The sequence below is a fragment of the Lineus longissimus genome, chromosome 13 (genome assembly GCF_910592395.1).
Source record: "Lineus longissimus chromosome 13, tnLinLong1.2, whole genome shotgun sequence".
Lineage (NCBI taxonomy): Eukaryota > Metazoa > Nemertea > Pilidiophora > Heteronemertea > Lineidae > Lineus > Lineus longissimus.
In genome coordinates, this window is record NC_088320.1 from 11,699,829 (window position 1) to 11,727,805 (window position 27,977).

The following is a 27,977-nucleotide window of genomic DNA, read 5'->3' on the forward strand; positions in this document are numbered from 1 at the left end:
GTTTCCATCAACAAATTGCACAAAAAATTCAAAATCTGAAAGCAGTGTTGACGTTTCATCTTTTGAGGACAAAGTCACAACCAAAATGGAGGAATACATTCACTTCCAACTCCTTGTCCAATCTGTAAAGTCCTTTAAAGCTTCCAGAATTTAGGTGGAGACTTATGTACAAATTCCAGTTCATGCAAGAGACATTTCCGTTTCAAACAAACAAGATAAAACTAATGAACAAGGAACAAAATATGATATATCAAACGAATTAATTTTATTCATTTATCAAGATAAGATGATTATGGCGAGGTTATACAATGTATGTAATACACCCTCCCAAGAAATTATGCGGCTTTTAGGTTTCACATGAGGCCAGTTCCAAAACCAAAAACATGCTGAGATCACTGGGCTACTAAGGTATAATTTCCAATGAGAGGTACACGGGAAGCGTGCAGGCACTGTGGAAGAGCGTCCGTAGGTCATAGGGGTCGAAGCTTGGCCGGTACCACTCGGTACTTTCAACTGGCCCGAAATGTCCAAAAGCAGTGCAGATTGTGTGCTCCTTGGTTTCTACAGAAGGTTTCTGGATTAGGCTGGGGGATGAATGTAAAGTGCTTTGAGGCAGTACAGTATAAAAGTGCTATATAAGAACAAGCATTAAATTTTTATTTTTACAATGTACAGTCTAGCTCATATTAATATCAACACCTAGTCAATTATATTGCCGAGTACCATCAATCCAGATCCAGCCCTACTTGCAACTCAACTTAGTCAATTATACTCAGTGAGTAATATCTGTCATGTTTGCATCAGACATTATTAGCACAACTTGTCTTTGGCCCTACCTGTCTTCGGCCTGGTATTAGTCATGTGTTTTATGTAGTTGTGGTTACCGATACGCCCCTCCGTAAATAAAAGTACCGTTGTATATCAATGATTAAATTCGTCTTTGGTTAAATCCTGAACGGTTATCCTGCTCGTGTGTGTCTGAATAGCATTCCGCGAAGATGACGTCACTGCAGCTGCTGCCCTCTATTTCCCCATCGCTGAATTACAGGCAATGTCGGACAAACATGCGGTTTCGTAATGGATTCAGGCTTTCTAACTAGGGCAGTTAGATTCAATCTGGCACATGTCCGAGTGTTGGAAATACTACACAATTGTTCTGAATATTTCTCTCTCTGACTCTATGGTATCATTCATGCTAAAAACAATGCAGGGTCAAAGATAATTGACTTTGAAATAAGCTCAAATGCGTAGAAATAAGTGTCGATGTCCGACTGTCACGTGACTAAAACGTCATCAATATCTTATGCAAATGACCTTGTGAGCTATAAATAGTAACTTCGCGGTTAAATCCTGAACGGTTATCCTGCTCGTGAGTATCTGAATTGAAGAACTCAACAATATCAATCAAGATCCAGCCAAATGTCCACATCCAAATGTTTTTTGTTGAGATTCGACCCTTTTTATTTTCAACACCACTTCACAAATACCATGAAATGGCCCTATAACTATTTCGATCTTGCTGCATTTATATCTAGCCTGCAAAACATTTCAGTCTGAAATTCATGATTCTATATAACCAGCAGCACAATGACTTCAAACTCTGTACATTGAAGTGTAAATTTTCCAAACTAATAAGGGAACTACTCATTTGATATACCGAGAATATGTCATCATGTTTCCTTATAAGGATTAGATGCCAACCCTTTTTAGAAATCAAAAGACCAAAAGAAGAATTTTGAAAATGCATCTGTGTTAACATTTGATGAATGCACTGAATCCTAGAGCTATAATCAGCAACTTGCTTGCACTCTACATTAAGAATGAAAAAGCCTGGATAGTGATGCAAATACCAGATATGATCGGGAACAATTCCATGAATTTCTGAAGGACAAACGGATGGATCCTCAGAATCAATCGAGGACCATGCTGCTGATGTCCTGCGGCGCTGCACGCTAACGACAGAAACCTCATCATTTTCCCATGTGTCAACATCATCGGGTTCAACAAACTGGACTCTCCCATTTGTGTATGAATAATTCACTGGACTCTCATGCGTCACTACACTATCAGTGATTCCTTCATGAATTTGAATGCTATTCAGCATTTTCTCAATGAACTTCTTGGCTTCTCCATTACTCATCATGGTAACTAACGCACGCTCCAGGCTCTGAGCCATAATGTAAAGGTCATTGTGTATCCCATCGTTACCGCCAGCTGTGGGGAAAAAGAAAAAGGGAGATTCAACGTTTGCACATCATACACTAGTTGCAAATGAAATGAAACAGCCAGGGGCCATTGTGCTCACCGTCTAGATATTTGGTGGTCAGGAATTCATCCAGGTTAAGAAACATGCTGCATGTATAGTATATAGGTCAAAGCGAAGTCAGTATGACATGTGATGTAATCTTGCTTGGAGTACCTACCATAAAAAAATCATCCAAAACAAGTCACTAATAAGCGAGATATCGCACTTTTTACTTTTTTAAGTTTTGGCCTTCTGGTGGCCAAGTCGAGATCAAAATTCGGTGTCAGAGGTAACATGACATAGGGAGTCATGTGTACCTAATTTCAAGTTCATAACTTTAGCGGTTAAGAAACGTGCCATAGTTACACTCAAACGGCCAATTTACACTATTTGACCTCTGTGACCCTGAAAATAAGGTCAAATCAAAACCCGTAGGATATGTGACGTATCCTCGCTAGGAAAACATACCATAAAAATATCATCGAAAATGAGTCAGTAATAAGCGAGATATTGAACTTTTAACACTTTTTTTAGTTTTAGCCCCCTGGTGGCAAAGTCCAGAATCAGATCAGACTGAAATTCGGTGTCAGCGGTTATGTGACGTAAGGAGTCATGTGAAACAAATATCAAGTTCATAGCTTTAGAAGTTAAGAAACGTGCCATACTTTCACTCAAACAGCCAATTTGTGCCATTTGACCTATGCGACTTTGAAAATTAGGTCAAACTGAAAACTCGTATGATTTAGCAAAAGCGAGATATTGCACTTTTTATGTTTTAACTTTTGGCCAAGACGAGATTCAGATCGGATTGAAAGTCAGAGTCAGAGGTCACCTGACCTGTGGGGTTATGTGTACTAAGTTTCAAGTAGCTTTAGCAGTTAAAAAACATGCCACCGTTTTTGAAACAGGATACAGACGACAACTACAATGACGGACGACAGACACAGCGGTGTTGTATAGACTCCCCTACGGTGAGCCAAACATGTGGTGATGATATGGTCATTAGCTCAAGACTTATGCCTATGCCATGGCACTTTTTAAGTTTCCAGTTTTGGCCCCCTGGTGGCCAAGTCAAGATTCAGACCGGACCAAAATTCTGCATCATATGTTATCTGACCTAGGGGGTCATGTGTACCAAGTTTCAAGTTCATAGCTCTAGCGGTTAAGAAACGTGCCAATGTTTTGAATTAGGATACAGACGACGATGACGACGGACGACAGACGACGGACGACAGACGACGGACATAGCGGTGTTGTAAATACTCACCTATGGTGAGCCAAAAATATCATCAACGAAATGGCCAGGGGCCATTGTGATCACTGTATAGATATAACAGTAAAGACAATAAGATTTGAGCCAGTTAAGAAATGTACCAACGGCCAAGTAATGCCATTTGACCAAGAGGGTTAAGAAACATGCCATAGTTACACTCAAATGGCCAATTTACACCTTTTATCCTCTGTGACCTTGAAAAGTAGGTCAAATTGAAAACCCTTGTAATTATTCATATATACTTTTAAGAAGTACCGGTACATGTGATAATGAAATGGCCAAGGGCCATTGTGCTCACTGTATAGATATTTGGTGGTTGGAATTCATCCTGGTTAAGAAACATGCTACATGTATAGTATATAGGTCAAACCAAAGTCGGCATGACATGTGATGTATCGTTGCTTGGAGTAACTACCATACAAATATCATCGAAGACAAGTAAGTGAATATAATTGAAAACAGGTCACTAATAAGTGTGATATTGCACTTTGTACCTTTTTTAGTTTTTGACCCCTGGTGGCCAAGTCGAGAATCGGATCAGACCCAATTCAGTATCAGAGGTTATCTGGTTTAGGGAGTAATGTGTTCTAAATTTCCAGTTCATAGCTTCAGTGGTTAAGAAACGTGCCGTAGTTACCTTCAAACAGCCGATTTACGCCATTAGACCTCTGCAACCTTGAAAATTAAGTTCAGTCCAAAACCTGTATGATATGTGATATATCTTTGCTAGGAGTACGTACCATAAAACTTTAAGCAAAAACAAGTCGCTTATAAGCAAGATATCGCACTTTTTAGGTTTTAACTTTTGGCCCCTGGTGGCCAAGTCAAAAATCAGATCGGATCGATATCGAAATCGAGATCGAAATTTAATGTCGGATGTAATCTGATTTAGGGAGTAATGTGTACACAATTTCAAGTTCATAGCTTCAATGGTTAAGAAACGTGCCATAGTTACCCTCAAACAGCCAATAAACACCATTTGACCTCTGCAACCTTGAAAATTTGGTCAAATCAAAAACCCTAATTATTTAGTGAAAACAAGTTGCTTATAAGTGAGATATCGCACCTTTTAGGTTTAAACTTTTGGCAAAGTCGAGATTCAGATCGGACTGAAAGTCAAGAGTCAGAGGTCACCTGACCTGTGGGGTTATGTGTACAAAGTTTCAAGTTCATAGCTCAAGCGGTTAAGAAACGTGCCACTGTTTTTGAAACAGTCCACAGATAACGATGATGGATGACGGATCCACTATGAACAGCAACTCTCGTTTTTCTGTCGAAAAACTCTCGGAATCTGCATCGGTCTCGAAATCTCTCGAAATCACTCGAAATGCTTCACGGTCATTTAACCGTCTCTCGGAAATCTCACGGAATTTGACCTGGCCTTGGCGAGCCATGGTGGGCAAGAACTCGGAGAGTGTCAAAGAAAATCGAAACAGTTTATTCCATTGTGACTGCTGGTCTTATCCCTGTTGAATATTACCGAAAACGTTCGTAAATGACAGAAAATTTTAATCCTTTTGCCCGAGATGTATTTTCGATTTTTTTCGACAGAGTTCGAGAGGTATTCAGATTGAGCAATCATTCCAGTTCTGCAATGCGTTATAGGTGTCGCAAACCCGCATTCTTATCACATCTATTGAAACTGCAGGTAGGAGTCTAAAAGTATCGAAAAGACTCGAATGGTATCGTACTTAGGTGTAGTGGAATACAAAAGGACTCGAAAAGTCTCGTTTTCTATCGTTTTTCTTACAGGTGGTGTCGAAAACGGCATGTCCTGAGTAAATACCCGGTTGTTACCCTCGTAACATTGGTTGTCACAACACCCTCCAACGTTGACAAAACACGCAACCAATGTGCACCCTAATGACCAACGCTTTTAACCTGTAAAAATTATCAAAATCTAGGGGCTTGATTTATTTTCAAAACAGTATGCACTGGGTTCTTGCTTAGGCGAGACTTTTTTTATTTGTTGGTGCTCGGATCCGCCGACCTCCCGATGTCCGAAATAAAAAAAAAATAAAATTTTTATATCTAGCCAGTCTTGGATCCGCCGATTCTAACATTACCGATTTTACAAAAAAAAAAAAAAAAAATTTTATTTTGAGCTCCGACGCCCGACAGTAACTTAAAAGATCAAAAATATTTTTTTCAAAATCAAAATTCAACATGATTGAATTAAAATTAGCTTCGTCGGATTGATCATTCGAATCGAAAGTGCGAATGCCAGACCAGCTCTGCCAGACCTAGACTGGTTCTTGTCCTTTCCTAATGCATCCCACAGTAGATATTATGACGAGAACCAGTCTATTGTTATGAGTCTGGCTGCTGACTGTTCAATGTGTGAAAATGCACTACTTTTTTTAGGAAAAATTTTTATTTTTATCCTTCCCTCCGACTTTGAGAAATCCTATCAATTTTTCGAGACCATGAAATCTTTGGAAAAAAACATTTTTTTTTGTTTTTGTTTTTCGCCCTCCTCAAAAATATATTCCTCCAAAAATCTGAGCACCAACTAATAAAAAAAGTCTCGCCTTATTACACAAAAGCAGATATCATCCATTGCAAAATCATAAGAAGAAGAAGATACTGTGTACATGTATATTCATTCAGGCAATATGTGTGTGTTTTACGTATCAGCAATGAAATATTTTAGATTAAACTAAAAGTTATAATGCATAAAAGTCTTCGAATTGGAACTTGAAGCCAGTCGCATTCGTTCTAACAGTTCTCACTGATAAATGTGAAATCCCCAACATGGCAGTTTACAACAACTTGTACAAAGTCAGAAGGAATTGAGCAGCTCAGGCATGTTAACCAGATATTATTGTAAACGCGAACTGCATTGCGCAGACTTTCAACACCTCAAGACGCACATTTATTTATATGACACAAGATGGCCGCCTGGGGGCCATATTGGATATCAGGTGGGGCCAGAAAATTATACAGCACCTCCCTTACCCTAGGCGATCATACCACAGAATATCAGCTCCCTCACACAACTGCTTCTGGAGTTATAGGTCGGAATGCTAAAATTCCAAGATGCCAACTGATGGCCATCTTGGATTTCGGATTGCGCCCAGAATCATTAGGGAAACTCCCCTACCATAGGCCATTACACCACAAAAGCTTGAAGTCTGTCGGACATGTGGTTCTTCAATTAACGAGCGGAATGCAAAAATCTAAGATGGCGGCTGGCGGCCATATTGGATTTTGGAATGTGCCCAAAATCGACAGGGAACCTCCCCCCACTGAAGACCATTACACCACAAACGTTTGAAGTCTGTCGGACCTCTAGTTCTTCAGGTAACGAGCAAAATGCGAAAACCTAAGCTGGCGGCTGGCGGCCATATTTGATTTTGGAACGCACGCAAAATCGATATGGACCTCCCCTATCCTAGACCATTACACCACAAAAGTTTCAAGTCCGTCAAACCTCTAGTTCTTCAGTTAACAAGCGGAATGCAAAAACCTAAGATGGCGGCTGGCGGCCATATTGGATTTCGGAAGGCACCCAAAATCAATAGGGACCCTTTGACACACTAGGCCTATACCCCCTAAAAATTTCAAGTGAAAATCTCGATATTTAATAATCTCTCCTTTAGGCCCGTACACCAAGTTAGAATTAATTGAATACATGTACTTGTTTGCCTGGTCTTCGAATTTCTAAGAAATGTCATAACAGAAAGTTGCAATTCTTACAGCAGCACTACACTCCATACGAAATATTCCACGAACAAATCTTCCTCAAATTATCTTTAAACATGAGGTTCTATGAAATTGTGCTGCAATATACTCAAATATATCTGCTGCATTTCTCTGCTAAAACGCAGCATTATCAGACCATTCCATGGGTCGTACACCAACATAGCCAAAGGTGGATAATTGCACCTAATTTATTTTGAATGTTAACTTAGTGATGAAACATGGTCAGTTAGTCCGGGCAAAAGCCTGAAGCCTGTTAATCAAACAGTGCTCAAGTATGTGAGTCAGACAATCATCTATCAGAGAAGAGTGAAAGAAGCAACCCAAGAGAATTTGTTTCACTGTACAACAAGACCAGATTTATAGCATAGCTTCATGCATGAGCCAACGGTGATTTTAGGGCAGCATAACAAAGTTGTCGGCTGCTTCCCAAGAACCGCCAATTCTTTTCGTGTTTTCTTTCTGATAGAAAAGTTCTCTCTACCAGAGGCAGTCAATTCATGTTTGACAATAATGCACGTATGGCTCACACAAAAGTAGTAGACTGTGTGCATGTCATGAGCAGGTCCCAGCTGAAGAGTTGGATTGAAACGACGAAAATGTGACTTTGATAACGTGAATGATCTTGGATATTCGAAACGTTAAGCTAGCTTTGTATTTGGGTTGTGGGTTGAAAAACAATCACACATTGTTGCAATTATTGATGGCTGACAACGTTTCTTGCCATTTTTCGATAGGAACAGCAGTTTTTGAGATATTTGTTCTTGTTGAGTCTGAACGCTTTATGGCCGAGTATGAAAGTCGATTATCATAACGATAATGTTCCTAAAACTAACCGTGTTGATATTCAATACACTTTCATTTAATTTAAGCTACTACCGGATTTGATGTCACATTTTTGAATGCGACCTTCACAATTACTCGTTTCTACTAGAGAAAAGTACCGTTTTGGTTTTGTAAAATAAATTGTTGAAAAACTATTGCTCGTAGGCAGAGTTCAGACAACTGCAAAACCACTCAAAAAGTACAATAATGTACATACATGTAGTTATATTCTGCTAGACTTTAAGATACTGCCTTTTGCAGGATATTTATAAAATGCATAAGTCACTCTGTTTAGTGTTTCATGCGTAGATTAACCAGGCACCACCGAGTCCGACATTATGATTGAATAATAGCACAGGTTAAGAGAGGGTGTGAATCTCATGAGGGACAATCAACGCATGCACGATTTAGTGAAATGAATTGAGTCTGTCTCAAGTCAGTCACCCTTCAACAGGGCCACACGTGGCCGACTGTCTTACACATGTCTAGTGACTCAACAGGCAAAGACAAAGGGGACGCGCCCGTCATGCTGTAAACAGTCAGAAATACTTCAAGGTCGATTTATGATGTGACTAAAAGTGGCACACACAGTCTCGATTTTTTGTAATTAGTTATTGTTCCCCGGGATGTTATTTTGAATCTATTCATGTCACCCAGTTCAGTATCATTGTACTTTGCAGTGGGTTGACTTTAATGAGAATGAGTTTGGTTTAAGACAAGTGTTTTGTGGAAAAACCCACCACTAAACTCTTCAGACAACGATCAAATTCAGGAGATCGCTGAAGACTCATCACATAGCATAGCGACTGCTTATGCATGCCCAATTCATGAACACAGATTGAGTAATATTACGCATGGTGACAGCGATTATTGCCTCATTTCAATAAATGGTAAACATCACGTAAGATGGAAAGTTATACAGTGCGTATCAAAAAAAGTAATCGGAGATCAGAGAGTTGATATGCCAAGGTTACTGATTTTGACTCTTAACTTCAGTTTTGTCAGTGCTCCACGTATGGCGAGCCAAAGCGGAATTTATTCAAGACTTTAGAATTACCATTCAAGTAGTTAAATATAAGTTCAAGAAGGAAATATATGTTCAAGACTAAAATATGCTCAACCTTGAATCAAATGTTTTCAACCTTGAATAAAATATGTTCAACCTTGAACAAAATATATTCAACCTTGAACAAAATATATTCAAGACTCACATGACCATATTCAAGACTTGGCCACCAGGAGGCCAAAACTAAACTAGGTAAAAAGTGCAATATCTCGTTTATTTGTGACTTGTTTTTGATGATATTCTTATGGTACTTACTCCAAGCAACGATATATCACATGTCATACCGACTTTGGTTTGACCTATATACTATACATGTACAATGTTTCTTAACCTGGATGAATTCCAAAGCACCAAATATCTATACGGTGAGCACAATGGCCCCTGGCCGTTTCATTTGATATGTTTGAGGATATATTGGACTATATTTCTACCTCAGGTGAAGTTCAAAGTCACGTGGGCCACAAGGTCAAATTCAAGGTCAAAAGGTCATCACTCTTTGAAATACCCCAATGTAAAAAGTAATGTCAGATTTGGAATCATTGCTGAATTACTCTTCTAGAAATACCAACTTTATCAAATTTGACATATCGGTTACAGAGATATGATCATATTTTTAAGAAATTCTTTTGAATCCTTTGCACGTTTTCTTTAGTAATGACTTTTATTCTATCATGTATTAATGTTATGTTTTATTATAAATTGTAAAGCGCTTAGAAGTTTTAACAACGTTAAGCGCTATGAAAATGTTTTTAATAATAATAATAATAATCATCATTTGAATATTGTCAGCAATGCCCTTTTTGGCCAAAATTGCGAAAATTAAGTGGGCAGTATCTCAGGAACCATAAGTCAGAACAAACTAAAATTGGGAATATCAGCTTTTCTCCAAAAATAAGCATATTAATCACATTTCAGTAAAATCGAAGGGGGTATGTTTTACTTTTTACATTTTTTGGGGTGATTCGACACGGAATGACCCCTTCCTGACCTTGGAAATTAGGTCAAGGTCAAAATGTTTCAATCACTATGTTAAGCTAGATCAGATCAATCAATGACATCTGAATATCACACAGTGAAAGTTTCTTAGATAGGATATGGTATATTACCCACATTGGATTGTATGACCTTGACCTACTTACACCTGAAAAGTAGGTCTCATTGACCTTAATTTTTGTCATGAAGTTTCATCAGAGGTAGCCACAGAAAAAAACCCATGATCCTAGCTATCCGGTTTCACAAGATATTAACAAAATATAGTTTTCAAAGATGGCCGCCTTGAGCCCTAAAAGTAGGACAAACTGCAATGATTTTTGGTATGTCAAGTCGCGTTGTCATAAGACATCCACCTACCATTGTTGACGGACGACAAACAAGACGTGATGACATAAGCTCACCAAGGTGAGCTAAAAAATGCTAACGCTGCCGTTTAATATCACCTATGTCGTGTGCCAGTTCCCCATTCTTTGTCTGGCCTTCAAAGCAAGTAGTACTACTTACGTGGCAATACAGGTTTTGTTGTTGCCCATGTTCCTTGTTTGGAAAAGGTGTAATCTTGTGCTTCGATAATGCCGAACGCTTTATCCCAATCTGGATCACTATCAAGGGACAACTCAGTATTGAATGCATCTCCACATGCCTCTTTTACTGCAGCCTTAAATTGTGTCTCTGTTAAGTCAGCTAATTCGTTTGTAGCATCTTCACAGAAGGTTGTGCAGCGAACTGGTCCTTCTCCATCAGGGTCAGGGTGACGAGTGAACAACTTCACTTTTGTTGGCAGGGCAGATTCATTGAATTTATTCCGCGTTGTTTCGACACTGAGTCTCGTCAACAGTGCTCTTTTTGGATAAGACCACATCCAATGCTGGAAATGAAAACAAAACATTCAGGGACCATACCGCTTTCAAAGGTAGTCTCTTATTTTGTATAATAGGACTGTCACTGGTGTTAGTATACAGGCCTACCCGATAAAAAAGACTTCATTCCAATCTGATGAGGGTGCACTGAAATACGCCAGGTACATATATGCCCCCCCCTCCAAAAAAAAACACACTGAAATTAACATTTTTACCAACTTGCATGCCACCTAGACTCACGCGCTTTCTGATTCCCACATTAATATCAAGTTGGCATAGACAGGTTTCGTAACCCAAACAATGACGAAGTACGAAACTACGATGGGCTGTCATGTCATATAGGTCCTGTGCAAATTCATTTACGTGACACTCGTATCATCAAGCAGTTTGTATGAGGAAATCAGTCAAGTTTTCAAAATGAAGTGGTCTAGGGACCATGTGGCTCACATTGACGAAACACTTTTTATGCCACGTAAATCATGATAACACGCATGACATAGTCCACATGGCGATAGTATGTCAGCTGACGTTAGGAGTTGTAGAACATTCCCTGGGCTTTGTTTAGTTACAAGGGTCTAAGGCTGATGTTACATAGGAATGAGCTACTCACGCCACATTTTTCATCGACTCACGGCTCATTTTCACGTGTCACTCCTCATTTGTCACGAGTGACCGCGGCAGTTTACATACAGATCACTTTTTGCTCGTTCATTTGTCACTTGGATTTTCTCGGCGACGCATATGGACTCAGAAGAAGAAGAGATGGCAGCCATGCTGCTCCTGATCGAGAATAGAAAACGAAAGCGGCGGCGACGGACGAGAACAATGTGGTACATAAAATTGCTGCATTTTTGTTATTGTTTCTCATTTCCAATCGAAATTAGCTACTGTATTAATGTGTAAACTAATGAAAATGCCGAAAAGTAGCTATACTCACAGTTTTGAAGGCGATATCGCTACAAATACACATGGACGTCCACTTTCTTTGCCAGCTCATTTCACAAAGAATGAACATGTCCATTCATCGCCTCACTCGTGAAATGACATGAAATGACGTGAGACGACGAATGCGGGCAAAACTTACAAAATTCACTTCAATGAGAACAGTTCAATAGGTTTTCCAATGTCCATTCAACTGGTCACGAACGACAAGTGACAAATGAGTCGTGAGTCGATGAAACGTGAGGTCTATGTTACTTCAGCCTAATGCATTTATAAACCTGTGCTGTGGTGTTCCAAACAATGAACCAACCTCAGTATTGATATTGAAGTGATGTGGGCAGCATGGAGCGTTGTTGTGTTAGGTTCTTGATATTGACGTGATGAGGGCAGCACGTAGCATTGTTGTGTTAGTAAGGAATAATAATTATATTCCTGGTTAGTTCATAGTTCCAGCGGTTAAGAAAGGTGCCACTGCTTTTAAAACAGGATACAGACGATGACAAACGCAGCGGTGTTGTATAGACTTCCCTAAGGTGAGCCAAAAATGAGGATTTAAAGGGAAGCTATGGGAATTACTCCCCATTCGACCAACAGATACAACCTTAACATCTACGTAAACTGTGTATTCTTAACAACAACTGTGGCTCTTGGTTTTATAAATAAACAAACATTAATGAGTAAAATGGATGATTTTAAATGCCTATTTTTGAATCAAGTAAGCCGCCATTGTGACAATCAGCTGTTCGAACAATGGCAAATGCTTGGAATGGCAGATGACAGTTCTTCGATTTCTTCGGGTTCTTCGTTGACGTCCGGCGATGAATCCTTCGATTACAACCGTGCATCAGCAGAAGAACCAGCAGGTCTAGTTCCCTATGCGTTTGAGCCAAGGTACCGGGGCAGAAAAAGGTCTGGAAACTTAGTGGAAACGAGTAGTACTCGCCTTGATGAAAAAAACCCACTGCATCCATGACGTCATTCGCCCGGGAGATTTGAACAAACATGGCTACCCCCGCAAACTGCTTATTAAATGCAATTTTCTGCACTACCTAGGAATATTCATCAAATCCTTGGTGTAGAGTATTTGTTTGTCATGTAACTTGGTATGTATTTGTTTTAAAAAAAATTTGATTTTGCTGCATCAATTTATTCCCATAGCTTCCCTTTAAAATGAACATTTTTGGCCATTTCTGATGACCACCATGACGTCACCGATGTCCTCCATCTGATCATGAGGGCAACAGAGAGATTACCATGGCAATGTCGCGACGTCACAACGCATTTGCCGCGGGGCACGTCATGACGTTATCGGCCCCAACACAGCAAAAAGCTAAAAACTAAATTTTTTTTCACCCTCCCGCGATATGGCAGATCAACTTCTTGATACTTTTGCTTATATTCTCAATACAAAGTGATGAATTGTTACTTAACAGGTCTGGTCTATACTCGATATATAGAGTTTTACAAAATGGCGGCCGATACTCAGAAAGTATGCTGTACTCTTGTTTGCAAATTTTTAAAATCTCAATTTATTTTACAACCTTGCAATTTACTGGAGAGGCTGATGCAAGGCTGTAACTTTGCACATGCGAAGGCCATTTCCTTTAATTCAAATAGTCCCTCCAAAAAGGTTTTGGTTTATGTTGATACATGTTCAACTTCCTGTGTTCCTAATTTGCATACACTGATAAGGGGCTTTCCTTCCGGTAGGCAAGGGTCTTAGGATCATGGACAGGGAGCAAGACGAGCAATCTTGTCTCTCCTGTTTATCAAGTATCATCTAAAGTTGTTTGATAGCCAAATTGGCTTTAAGTTTTGTTAGATTGGAGAGTGGGATTCAGGGATAATCGACCAGGTCAAATTTATCTTGTGAGTAAACTGTTTATTTACTTTTAGACCCTTTTTTCCCAGACTGTGGAAATCCACATGTGCTGCCTATTTGTAAATGCATTTATGTACAGCATGTACTGTGACATCGATATGGTGTAAGTACATGTATTTACCTTCCATGAATGTTCATTTAACCCATTTATTCAATTATCTGCTTTTGTCTAGTAGTCATGCTTAGTTGGATATAATTACAGCTTTATTGAATGTTTTGATGAATCTATTATCGTTGGTTTTGAGTTCAGTTTACTATCTGGCATTGGGCCTAGTACTATTATTATGGAATATTTGTTATAAAGTATAACTGTCTCTTTGAGCATTGGGATCCAGTTGTCTTAAAACTTAAGACGATAAAAGAAAAAATACTTCAAAGAAGCTTTCTTTTACCGTCTTAACTCCCTTATCAGCGGCTATTACTCAGAAAAAACGTATTCGTATCGAGTACGTAATAAACACAGTGCATGCGCTTAAACCATAACATGAATTGCTTTTAAAACACTACCACGTTAATAACAAGTACCCTTTGCAGTTGATGAAAAACATATTTTAAAGCCAAATCGATAGACGGAAATTGGTTTAAATCTTAAGTGAATTTGGAGGCCGTTTCGAAACCAACTTGATTTTGAAGACCGCTCGTTTCAGACAGTCTAAAAATAGGTTTAGAGATTACACCTCCTCGCAAACACATGTCATTGCATGTTACATGTGTAAACCGCTGACAACGGTTTAACATCGTCAATATTGCTGTGACGAATAAAGAGCATCAATTTTATTTTATTATCTGTCTTGGTTCTGTCATTTCATTAGTATTGTTGTTCATTGTGGTCAATTTAGGCATTAGCCAAGGGACATATGTTTGAGAGCCGGGTTTTTGGAATCGTCGTTGTTGTCGTTGTTTTGTTTGTGTTTTTCCTTTGCATATTTCTGCATTTGGTACCAATGTTTATTTTGTGACTCTGATATATTTCAGTAAACTGCTTCTAAAAGAACTGCATTTTGCGTTGGTCTGTTGGGACGAGTTGAAGCTGACCCCCTGGCTCCCACATGGTTAAACGATAAAAGGCCTCTGTCAGAAAGCAGGCAAAGGATTGATTTGCTGAGGTGAAGAGTCATGGGTTGGTAGTCAATCGGGATGTTGAGGAAGAAGAGGAGGAGTTAGGTGATAAGGAAGTCAGTGCTAAGGAATCTGAGCTCAGTGTAATTAGTTTGTCAGATATCAATTCACGCGTATATATATTCATATATAATTCATGATATCGTTCAGAACGGTTTGATTTACTTGAAGACAATATCACATCCAACCAGACAGAATACACCTGCCCCGTAATCATCTTCGAATACGTCATTCAGAAACCAAAGGCACGCATACCTGTCCTTTATGGGAATACCGTATTCGAAGGCAAAATTATTTACACTAATTCAAAAGGATTTGGTTAACTTGAAGACCTAGTATACATGATGGGTTTGTTTCAACTAGGGTAGGGACACTTCTGAATGGCCAAAATTTTTGTCCCTTATTAACCAAAAAGGTATTTCTCATTACTGAAAGCAAGCAATATCAGTTGAAAGAACTATTATACAATGTGGGCATGTTCAAGTGAATCTCCCTTTCGCGGTCGCCTCTAAATGAAGACAGGCTTTCGACGTTGCTCTTACCGTCCCACCGAAACCCAGGTTGAAAACGAAACTATGGTCGAAGAGAACCAGTCAATAACACACAGGGTAGTTCTTCATTATCCCACAGTGCGCAAAATGGACACTAGTTTCATGTTTAGCTACCAGCTGGGCCAGCCCGATTTGGATCGTGGGATATGTACGTTTTAAGCCACAAATACCAATCGTGTGCCACTATTGCTTGCGGGGAATGCACTGTCTATCTTGATATGCTACATGACACATCAAGTAGGCTCACTGAAATTCAATATGGCCACCAAGAAAAGATGGCCACTATATGTTTTAAAATATTGTTTCTTTGAACCATAAGATGCTTACTCAACCAATATACCATTGGTTGTGACTTAAAGTGTATGGGAATGAGTGAATTAACACTTCTCAGAAAATGAAACGGCCAGGGGCCCTTGTGCTCACCGTATAGATATTTGGTGGTCAGGAATTCATCCTGGTTAAGAAACATGCTACATGTATAGTATATAGGACAAACCAAAGTCGGTATGACATGTGATGTACCCTTGCTTGGAGTATCTACCATAAAAATATCATCGAAAACAAGTCACTAATAAGCGAGATATTGCACTTTTTACCTTTTTTTGTCTAGGTCCCCTGGTGGCCAAGTCGAGAATCAGATCGGATCGAATTTTGGGTGTCAGCAGTTATATGTGGTAGGGAGTCATGTGTGCCGAATTTCAAGTTCATAGCTTTAGCGGTTAAGAAACGTGCCATAGTTACACTGAAACGGCCAATTTACGGCACTTGACCTATGTGACTTTGAAAATTAGGTCAAATCAAAAACCTATATGATATGTGATGTATCCTCGCTGGGAGAACCTACCATATAAGGGATCATGTCCAAAGTGTGCGCGCAAATCGGGGCGAAAATTCGCTTGGTTGAATATCGCCACACTCATTCGCCTTCCAATCGCTGGCTGCTTCGGCGATTCTATTATGATCAGGCGAAAATTCAGACTGAATGAAAATCGCCGGCGAAAATCTATCAATAATCGCGCCTTATTCGCTCTCACCAACCATCGGAACGAAGCGAATATTACATGTGTTGTAGTATGCGAATTCCGACATCAGCTGATAGCAGACCAAACAAAAACACAAACTGGAATTCCCTGTCAACCTGACTCCAGTAATGAAATACATCGCATCTATCCACGAGGTGCTACACAAATTTGGCACAGAGGTTTGAGGTTGTTAACAAGTATTATGGTATGCATTCTGAAGGATTGTGATGGAATGTACCGAATCATACAGCTAATCATGCCATTAGGCTTATGTTTCTGAGTCTCAGCCAACCAATCAAGATTGTTGTAGTATCCGGTCATCCTAAACAGCGCCCACCAGCGTCCACCAGGTTTAAAGTCAGGTATAAAGTCAACAAAATATAATTCAGTGGCCATAAACGTAATAAGTACACCATAAAAAAAACATTTCCTGAAAATTTCATGACTTTTCGGTTTGAAATAAGGGAGATGTTGACCAAAATCACAGGGCTCCTGTTGTATTGGGAAGCCCTATCATTTTCTCCAAGTCAAATCCAACATGGCCACCAACTGGGGGCCATGGCGATTTAGCGGATCCTGCGGATTCTGCGGAACCTGCAGAATCTGGGCGGAATCAGCATAAAAACAGCACGAGAATATCGATATTATGATAAATTATCCTTATAATAAATATTTGTAATATTCCATAACTTTTAAATTGTCTAAACCGCTAAGATAAAGCGATAAAACAAGGCAAAAGTCGTTGCAAAATCGTTACCGAATATCGGACAAGCATGCAATTTCGTAAAATCGCTTCATTATCACCTGGAGCGATTTTTGGGGTGAAATCGAATAGGCGCGATTGTGGGTGAATTTCACATCTGACATATCGACGATTTCATAAAATCGTCACGCATTCGCATTCGCATTCGCATTCGCCAGTCGATTTTCGGACAGATTTCGCAGGCGAAATACTGCAGGGTTAATTTCACCGGCAAATATCGCATGCAGACTTTGGACGTGATCCCTAAGTATCATCGTAAACAAGTCACTAATGAAATGGCCAGGGCCATTGTGCTCACCTCCTGTGGAGGAAAGATGGATAAAGAGCATGGTATTGTGTCATGTAGTGTTAGGTTTGATGTAGGTCCAAGCAATTACAATTTCCCCAAAATGGCCAATTTACAGTACATTCGACCTCTGTGACCTTGAAAAGTAGGTCAAATCAAAGAAGACCCGGGTGACACATTGAATGGTTGTTAGAATTAGATGTACCTTTGATATCAAATTGGTGCCAATCGGGCAAGTAATACTAGGAATAATGGCATTTTGAAGAATTTAGGATTTGGCCCCCTCCCTGGAGGCCAAACGGCAAATCAGATCGCACCAAACTTCGGTACCTGAGACCACCTGACCAAGGGGTACATGTGTACTTAATTTGTGATCAATAGTCATTGCAGTTAAGAAACGTGCCATAGTTACGGCCTGACGGCCAATTTACGCCATTTGACCTCTGACCTTGACAAGAAGGTCAAATTAAAAACCTGCGTGACATATACTGTATGGTGGTTAGATGTACCCATGATATCAAATTGGTGGCAATCGGGCAAGAAGATAAGGAATAATCACATTTTTAAGGTTTTTGGATTTTGCCCCCTGGTGGTCAAGTGGTGAATCATATTGGACCAAACTTCGGTCCCTGAGATTACCTGACTAAGGGGTAAATGTGTACCAAATTTGGGATCAATAGTCATTGCAGTTTAGAAACGTGCCATCGTTACATCCTAACGGCCAATTTACACCATTTGACCTCTGTGACCTTGAAAAGGAGGTCAAATCAAAAACCCGGAGGATATATGATGCACCTTTTCTAGAAGTACCTACCATATTTTTTTCAAAATTTCCCGACTACTATTAAGGGAGATATTGCATATTTTCACTTTTAACGTTTGGCCCCCTGGTGGCCAAACCATGAAACGAATCAGACCGAAACTTGGTCTCCAAGGTGTCATTACATAATGGTACATGTGTACCAAGTTTCAACTCAATAGCTCTAACAGTTACGAAACGTGCCCTGCTAACGGACGACGGACGACGACGGACGACGACGACGACGACGACGGACGACAGACGCCACGGTATGGGATAAGCTCACCTCTGCTAGGAGGTGAGCTAATAAGCGAGATATTGCACTTTTTACTTTTTTTAGTTTTGGCCCCCTGGTGGCCAAGTCGGGAATCAGATCAGGCCGAAATTTGGTGCCAGTGGAATATGACATATGGAGTCATGAGAACGAAATTTCAAGTTCATAGCTTCAGCGGTTAAGAAACGTGCCATAGTTACACTCAAATGACCAATTGACGCCATCTGTCACCATGAAAATTAGGTCTAATCAAAACCTGCGCATGTGTCATGTATCATTGCTAGGAGAACCTACCATAAAAAAAGAGTCACTCATAAGAGAGATATCACACTTTTTAGGTTTCCACTTCTGGCCCCCTAGTTGCCAAGTCAAGAATCAAATCGGACCGAATTTCACTGTCAGAGGAGTCGGTTCATAACAATGGCAGATTTAGAATAAAGTTAAGACTAAGAGTTGATTCAATTGGGGTATCCAAACTCGCACAGTGACGAAATGTGTGATCCTGTGTTTTCCCAGGGGGTTTTCTCGGCAAATGGCGATGCACGGCAGGAAACATCGCCCTTGGATATATCTCCCAATTTCTTCGCTTTACCAAGTTCAAATAAATTCATGGGGGTGTTTTTTGTGTACTTTAGAGTCTTGTGATCATAGTGGATATAAGTCTGTAATGCTCAGTTCTTTGTAGACTTTACAAATGTGCGTGAAAACATGCCTTTAATTTCTCACGTCTCTACATACCCACTTGTCACCAACATAAACTCGATGATAGCGAAAATGAAACCCCAATGTAAAACGGCTATACATCGAGTTTATGGCATATGAACTAGCGTGATTGCAGCTACCCAGCGACATTTTTTCATGAGCCGATATCGATCGGCTGATTTGCCGATTTCAGGTGATCACCCGAGCTCGGTTCATTTGGCGGTTGATCCCGACTGATTCACGATTGTTATTTGTTTACGGCAATTCCCGAGAGTGGCACGGATGGTTGCATTTGGACTCTCACTTGAAAGAACCTTCCTCAAATGAGCCACCATCCGTCAATAAACCGTACGCGAAAATAAATTTCGGTCATCTTTTCATAGGCAGCTCAGTTTACCATGACATAGAAGTCATGTTTTGAATCAAAACATCACCAAAAGCATTCAATCAAAATACCATGAACATTGAAAGGCATGGACAACTTGAAGTAAATTGCTTGAATAAGCTTGTATATTTTTACTTTTATGCCATGGTCAACAAACGTTGCCTGTGAAAAGCAGTGAAAACGGTCGTTTAAAAGTGGCAGAAATTTATTTTCGCAGGGCATCGATTGAGAGCCTGTCCCGACCTGATTCCTGACACTGTCTGAATCCCCACACTGGTATGACGGGCAAGCAAAAGTGCAGGTAACCGGAAAAACGCCGACCGACCAACCGACCTACTGTCATAGCGTATCCCTTTCACTTCTCTATGTAGCACATGTATCTGTGTAGTGCCCAGCGTAGTAGAGCCATACATACAGTGGATGCACTGTCAATACCGAACGCTCTGGTATTCAGTAGCTCGAGGTTGCAATGCCATGCATTTGTTGCCCAACCTTGTTAGAAACACGTGACCGAAGCCATCGACACCCCCTAATATAGTTCATGACGAGTGAAATGCCATCAAGTACCCATCCTGACAATACCCGGCAATTTCACTCATGTATTGTAGGCCATGTTTGCAAGAGGATGTCAAGTACCAATCTCTTCTATGAGTGAATGGAGGAGACTGGTGAAGAGTCTACAGCAGTGCTTTGCTACTATAGATCGATGCACTTGATTAGGAACAACATTTACGAAGACTTCGTGTCACGTCATGTTACACTAATGTAAAGATGCATGGTGACGTGACGACGATCAACACCACGTTATGTAAACGTTGTTCCAAATGAAGTGCATGGATCTATATTGCTGCCCTCTACAATGTATATAGATATCAAAATTGTCCCCCTCATATGTGCGTGTATGACTGCACATCTTATTAGTAAAATGAATACCACCAAGTTCACCCCCAGCTCCTACCTATAGTCCCCCTATAAGCGTCACACTATGCATACGGTTTTCGATCTCGCGTCACCCAACGTAACCTTTGACTTCTAGCTAGCCAACCAAGTTCGTAGGATCTTTATTGTATACACTATACCACAGCGCTAATTCACCGACGAAGTCGAGTGAACTCATTCATGAATGTCACTCCATCGCAGTCGTCTGGTGTCTTGTCTTTTAAATCAGGGGGTGAAGAACGGAACTAGGCTCACTCAGGACAAACCTATTCCATACAGTAAACCCCAGGAAAACTAATGAACTGCAACGCGCAACAAGCATTTGTTGACATTTGATTTGAACAGCGCACGTGTGCTTGTTTACAATTTCATTAATCATTTCACATGACTGCGTCAGTGCGTGGAACGAAACTCCTTGGGTAGGTAGGTTGGTATGGTAGGTTGGTAGGTCGGTCTGTTGGCGTTTTTCCGGTTACCAAAAGTGCAAAATCTCCTGTGCACTCACAATGTCACAATGCACCGCATGCACTGCACAAATGCATTGTGTCATGTAAACACTACATAACATAGTACATGACCTAACCTACATACGCACGTACAAAAGAATCTTCAGGGTGTTTAGGCCGCCCTTTCACTAGCAGGCCTTCCGTCGACGGAGGTGTTGTCGGAGAACATGCACTTGTGGACTTGGACGTCGCCTTCCTCTTCATATTTCATTCTATTCGTGTTCGTTTTTGTGGGAAGTGCAGCGGAGCAGACTTAAAATTGGCGATTCATAAATTGGTACTTCTGTGGTACTGCACACGGGCTTACTGGACATTGCGGAAAGAAAGCAAGGAGCACAATTGGGGAGCGACCATTATTTTTGACCCCCACCATTTTGTCTTCCTAAAATTAACTTTGGGCTAATACGGCCACAGAATAGCCGTACCTCCATATTGTTGATGGTGTAGGCCTAATGCTCGGTCAACGGTGTGATGGTGTAGCGCGTTGGTCACAGCTACAATTCTTGATCTTCAATGGGGTGGTGCCAAATACGTATTTTTTATATAGATATTTTTTTGGTAGTTGATAAAGCTTGGAATCAGTGAAACCTTGGAACCAGTGATAAACCTTGGAATCAGTCCTAAAAATGCATAAAAATATGAAATAATGCCATTCGAACCTAACGTGGTCACGAATCAACATTTGGAGCTTATTCTTACATGATCAGATCGGAATTTTATGGTAATTTAGAAATCTGTCGCATATCCGATTCAATAGTCTATATTTTAGAACAACCCAGTTGTACCTCGCCTCCAGTGTACAGTACTGATCTCCCAAATATGGGAAGACACGCCCACCACACACCCATAATATGGACCAATAGCGCTCCTCTTATAAATACGCCACCACCACGCGGGGCCTATTTGAACTACGGATCGGTCTGTTCATACAGGGTGATACAGAGAAAATTGGGGGCCTGTCATGCATTATGCATGGATAAGGTTGACGACTATGTCTAGGCCTAATTGTCTATGATTGACTGATATTTTTTAACAAACGATCAATAAAAGAAGCCTAGTCATGTATGTTTATTACCGAAGTTTGCGGATGAAAATTTCCTTCGCCGTGAGCGATTTCTTACATCTTCCAGTACGCATCGAGCCTGGGGATGCAGAGATCTTTGTGACGTCACCAGTTCTAAGCGGTTTTTTTTATTCACGTGTGTTTGTCCTATGATCTCGTGCATCTAGTACCGAGCATAATACTTTATCGTCTATGGAATACAAAACAATCATAAAAACTAATTTTTGCTTCCATTGAAGAGAAATAAAATATTTTAACGACCACAGCGCATTGCCAATTGATGACGTCATCCTCCACATTAAAAATGTTGGCTTCTGAACTAACTGGCAAATTGCTATCAATAAAGTCAGCTGGGACGAGACTGTCAGTTGGGAGGGTATAAATCGTGGAAGGAACGCACCCGATTTCCCGCGCTATTTGCACAGTGATTCCATGGTTTACATTGAATATTCCAAGGTTTATCAGTGTTTCCAAGGTTTCACTAATTCCATACTTTATCAACTACTTTTTTTCATATAACTCACGGATAATGCCCGGTGCATACAACATTTTTCATTATAAGACAATGGTTCCACTATCGGGAAAATTGGGCAAGTGGGTTTTCAAAAGTCATAACCTATCCATCCCCATCTCACAAGATAATAGTCCCAGTGATTAGCACAGTAGCCCCTCTATTTATGACCATAGCAGCAATATATGGACAGTTAGATGCTGGCGCCACCTATCGATCCCCATAAACTTAGCCAAACTCATATTCCAAACTAACCTAATGTGACAAGATAATTGAGTCTCCTGTGAGTCACCTGTGATTAAAAATAGTATTCCATCGCCTCGGCGGCCAGTCCATATTACAAAAACTTAGGCCTAGGCCTATGTGTAGCCTACTGGAGTTCTATGTCCGATCATGGCGTGTGTGTGCTAGAGTTATGTGTGCTAGCCAGATCGCCTCCAGCTTGCGTTTGGCCTACTTGATAACTTCCAATGTAACCATGATCCTAGGATGACCAGGCTGTGTATCGGAAAATACACCTAGGGACCGTTGCGCTCGTCGCGTTGCGTTGCTTTCTTTGCGCAAAGTCCAGAAAGCCATGTCAATGGAGGTCCGTCGCCTACGAAATCGTCAGACGTGTATTGCATGTATGATATACACTGTCTAATCCTAACCCTAAACCTAAACCTAACCCTAACCCCTAACCCAGCAATCTGATTTGGCTCTCGGATTTGGCACTGAACAGTAGGCCTAGTGTGTGGGAGGATCAGCACTATATCTGTGAAGGCGAAATCGTGCCGATATGTCACGGATTAAATCATCTTATCACAAGCGTTTTTTCAAGTACATGTACATGTATATGTATTTGGAATGTTACAGTACACACCACAGCAACATTTTGGTAGTGATACTATGATGTGATTTACGACTTTTCGGAAATACGTCCGTTTCTAATTGTTGATCACAAATGTGAAGCTCAAATTTTCCATTTTTGATTAGATTTATTATAAAATCGCTGAATGTAAACCACCGCGACCGCGAAAATGTTCATGTTGTGACGTCATCAACGAAAACGGTATCGAAGCGAGCGGTCCGGGCGGGATTAAACCATCAATTTCTAGAAAATGTGCATTTCGATTCGAAAACCTCACCGATTTATGAGAAAGTGACGCAGTCATTTGTCAAAAACAGCTAAAACATTATATGGTGAAATTTGACACGAGTTACCCTTTAATATTATATATATATATGTTTATTCGTACTACTTTCCGTTGTACAGATAACAAAAAATAAGGTGCAATAAGACAATACAGAGTTGGGTGCAATGTATAGTTTACGATAAGGCAAACAAAGTAAAAGGTAAGACTGAGAGTCGAACCCGAAAACCTCTCATTCTTGGAGATGATCCTGAATAAATTACATTAGTATCTTGAACTATCACAATAAAACTGACACCAAAAACAATACTCCATCAAATCAACCTGTACACAAAATGTCGAGGACCAAAGCTCAACGCTCGACACTGGTGGTTTTATTGAGCGATAAAAATTGAACAACTTCAGGTTTTCACCAACATGGCGGGATCGTCTTTAATTATAGAATAAAAGCACCTTCACAAGAATCACAGAAGAGCACTTGATGATTAGTAAGAACAAAGAACACCAGATGGCGAAAGCATACGTTAACCCACTACTATACTAGACTACATGTACTAGCAATCCTCAACACTCCCCACCTTGGAGAGAGGTATCACTCCAACTTATATTACTAGAGACCTTACAACAACAGCTGTGCCACATTTCAGACAAATTAAACACCTTGATGTAAGAATCATATGCATATACATAGATGTGAAACATAATATTCCAAAATTACACAGTAAATGAAGCAACATTTCAAAGAAAATCAACTCAGGAGTTCAAATGACTCAACTCTTGCATAGCAACTGACGTTCCAAATAACCAGGAACCCAACAAGTAGAAATGTCCTTGCTTTAAACCTGTCTGTAGAATTCAACACAATGAAATTGAAAGAAACTCAATTCAAGGAAACAAGGAGAGCAACAACATCAAACTACAAGTAGTAAACACAGTAACCATAAAATGGACTCCAACAAGGGCCCAAGGGCCTGGCGCTCAGCTGGATGACCTAATAACATAGGACTGAGGGTATAAAGTAGTAAATATCGGCTTTATACTACTGTTTGAAGGTCAAGAGAACACGTTATACCACTAAAATTTCCAATGCAGAGCTGCCAGCTGGATGAAATATGATTGAACTAATCAGCCATTGTATGTAAATATTACAGGAGGCAACGGAAGATATCCCTAGTTCAGTATAGCTTTACAGAAAAAATGGGAAAAAATGGTAACATTATTGTGTTGCTTAAAACGTCTACTTTTTACTCATGTAAGAATCGTAGTACTAATAATAACTTCAACTTATTTTCCAGTTATGATAACACAACACGCATCTTCATGATCATGATCTTTCTCAAACTAACTGAATGACCTATTAGTAATCGCCTTGGACGCACAACCTTACCACATATCAATCCGCCCCGACGATCGACACATCCATTCGATTCTTAACCGGGTAACCCTCGATAAAGTTTGATAAATAAACTAGAACTGAGATTTCACAGGAGCACCTGTGAATTCATGACTCCAGGGTTGTTTTGAGGGCGATATTGTAAGAGTTGGTCTTGAGTATGGGGACGTGAAGGTCCGTGTGAGGCACCTGGGGAGAGAAGACTAGTTGAACGATGGGATCATGGAGGTATAAATAATTATTTATACCTCCATGATGGGATCTGACACGGACACTACTATTGATCTCATTATATGAATACCATTTAATTACAAATGAAACGGCCAGGGGCCATTGTGCTCTCCGTAAGTATTTTTAGTAGACAGTTACAGAAAGTGCTACAGTATGTAGGCCTCTCATAATTTATACATGCATCTGTGACCAGTTCAGAGCCGGCCCTGGCCAAGTGGTGAATCCGAGACTTGTGGTTCCAAGCTTGTAGAGTCTAGGTGAAAATGATAGTGAAGAAACGTGCCACTCCATGACAATGGTGAATATATTTTTAACTTTGACCTCTGTGACCCTGACAGGTAGGTCAAATAACAAACCAGGGTGATATGTGATGTAGACACATCCACCCGACCATAACAATTTCATCACTGGTTACACTACAGCAATCGGCAAAAAACGATTTCCAAGATGGCCGCCTAATTAAATCTATGGCACCAAATAAATCAAAAAATGAAAAAAAATGTAACATAAAACTCAGAAAAGAAAAAAGGAAAAGATGAAAAATAAAAATATTTTTGGCTGTCCTTGACCGGGGTTTGAACTCACGACCTTTGGATTGCCACAATACGAGGAAAAACCCACAAAACATGCAATTTCGGCCATATTTGAATTCCGATCTGGCTGAAACTTGGCATACAAATAGTGGCTTCTTAGATGCATCATTACACAAAATTAAAACTCTTTACATTGAACAACGACGAAACGTACCAAGAACGGTAAAGTTTTCAACTTTGACATCTGTGAACTTGAAAGGTGGGTCAAATCAAAAACCCGTAAGATATGTGATGTATCCTTGCTAGGAGTACCTACCATGAAACTTTTATCAAAAACAAATCAGTAATAAGCGAGAAATCACACTTTTTGAGTTTTGAGTTTGGGCCCCCTGGTGGCCAAGTCAATAATCAGACCGAACCAAAATTCAGTGTAAAAGGTCAACTGACCTAGGGGGTCATTTGTTTAAAGTTTCAAGTTCATAACTGTTGCGGTTGAGAAACGTGCCATAGTTACACTCAAACGGCAAATTTACGCCATTTGACCTCTGCGACCTTGAAAAGTAGGTCAAATCCGAAAAATCGTGCAACATCTGAGGTAACCTTGCTAGGGGTCCCTGCCATAAAAAGTTCATCAAAAACAATTTGCTAATAAGCAGGCTATTACACTTCTTACTTTTTCTGTTTTGGCCCCCTGGTGGCAAAGTCAAGAATCAGATCAGGCTGAAATTCAGCACCAGAGGTTATCTGATATAGGGGGTTATATGTACCAAGTTTCAAGCTCATAGCTTTGGTGGTTGAGAAACGTGCCATAGTTACACTCAAACTGCCAATTCACGCCATTTGACCTCTGCGACCTTGAAAAGTAGATCAAATTAAAAACCCGTAAGATATATGATGTATCCTTGCTATGAGTACCTACTACAAAAGTTTTATCAAAAACAAGTCACTAATAAGCGAGATATCACACTTTTTAGATATCCACATTTGGCCCCCTGGTGGCCAAGTAGAGAACCAGATCGGACAGAAATTTAGTGTCACAGGTCATCTGACCTAGGGGGTCATGTATGGCAAGCCAAAGCGGAATTTATTCAAGACTTTAGAATTACCATTCAAAGAAGTTAAATATAAGTTCAAGAAGGAAATATATGTTCAAGACTAAAATATGTTCAACCTTGAATCAAATGTTTTCAACCTTGAATAAAATATGTGCAACCTTGAATAAAATATGTTCAACCTTGAATAAAATATGTCCAACCTTGAACAAAATATATTCAACCTTGAACAAAATATATTCAAGACTCACGTGACCATATTCAAGACGCACGTGACCACAAAATTGATGACGTAGTTGCTCATGTTTTGATGCTTTACGGACTTTCCCGAACCCGCGTCCGGACTTTCCCGAACCCATGGTACTTGTGTTGCGTTTCGGAGCTCGAATTGTTCGCATGAGGTTTTGACACATGGTTGTACACGTACCTAGCCGCCTACACCTGACATGTACTGTAATCCTACACATCATGCGCAATGCCTCTCACCTTTCATTCTTAAGGCCGACACCACTGTATCGGATTCTCGTTGTCTTTTGACATGTTTGAGTGTTTAGGCTATACAGACAATCAATCATGTCGTGAAACAGAACGCATCAGAAGTACCACAGATTCTAGGCTCTACGTCATCAATTTTGTGGTCACGTGCGTCTTGAATATGGTCACGTGAGTCTTGAATATATTTTGTTCAAGGTTGAATATATTTTGTTCAAGGTTGGACATATTTTATTCAAGGTTGAACATATTTTATTCAAGGTTGAACATATTTTATTCAAGGTTGAACATATTTTATTCAAGGTTGAAAACATTTGATTCAAGGTTGAACATATTTTAGTCTTGAACATATATTTCCTTCTTGAACTTATATTTAACTTCTTGAATGGTAATTCTAAAGTCTTGAATAAATTCCGCTTTGGCTTGCCATAG

The 27,977-nt window shown here is 40.0% G+C and overlaps 1 protein-coding gene across 3 annotated transcripts; it reads right to left on the reverse strand.

The window, feature by feature from the left end:
• Positions 1-301: 301 nt before the first annotated feature.
• LOC135497922 (uncharacterized) lies at positions 302-21,437 on the reverse strand. 3 transcript variants are annotated; one of them, XM_064787947.1, is made up of 3 exons: positions 21,228-21,437; positions 10,609-10,972; positions 302-2,214 (listed from the first exon to the last, which is right to left on the reverse strand). In XM_064787947.1, the coding sequence occupies exons 1-3, from the start codon at positions 21,336-21,338 to the stop codon at positions 1,532-1,534; spliced, it is 1,158 nt and encodes a 385-aa protein (XP_064644017.1). In that variant the 5' UTR covers positions 21,339-21,437; the 3' UTR covers positions 302-1,531. The 3 variants fall into 3 exon arrangements, with proteins under 3 accessions (XP_064644017.1, XP_064644019.1, XP_064644018.1); XM_064787949.1 differs by having other exon boundaries at positions 21,224-21,437; XM_064787948.1 differs by lacking the exon at positions 21,228-21,437 and adding an exon at positions 11,902-11,935.
• Between the last annotated feature and the right edge of the window lie 6,540 nt (positions 21,438-27,977).

Bases quoted from the DNA above. Each gene is read 5' to 3' on its own strand.
- LOC135497922 (XM_064787947.1), bottom strand. From the start codon at position 21,338: ATGAAGAGGAAGGCGACGTCCAAGTCCACAAGTGCATGTTCTCCGACA. The intron at 10,973-21,227 runs GTACGTGCGTAT...TTTCATTTCCAG, and splicing joins AACACCCTGAAGATTCTTTT to CATTGGATGTGGTCTTATCC. The intron at 2,215-10,608 runs GTAAGTAGTACT...TTTTCCCCACAG, and splicing joins AACAAAACCTGTATTGCCAC to CTGGCGGTAACGATGGGATA.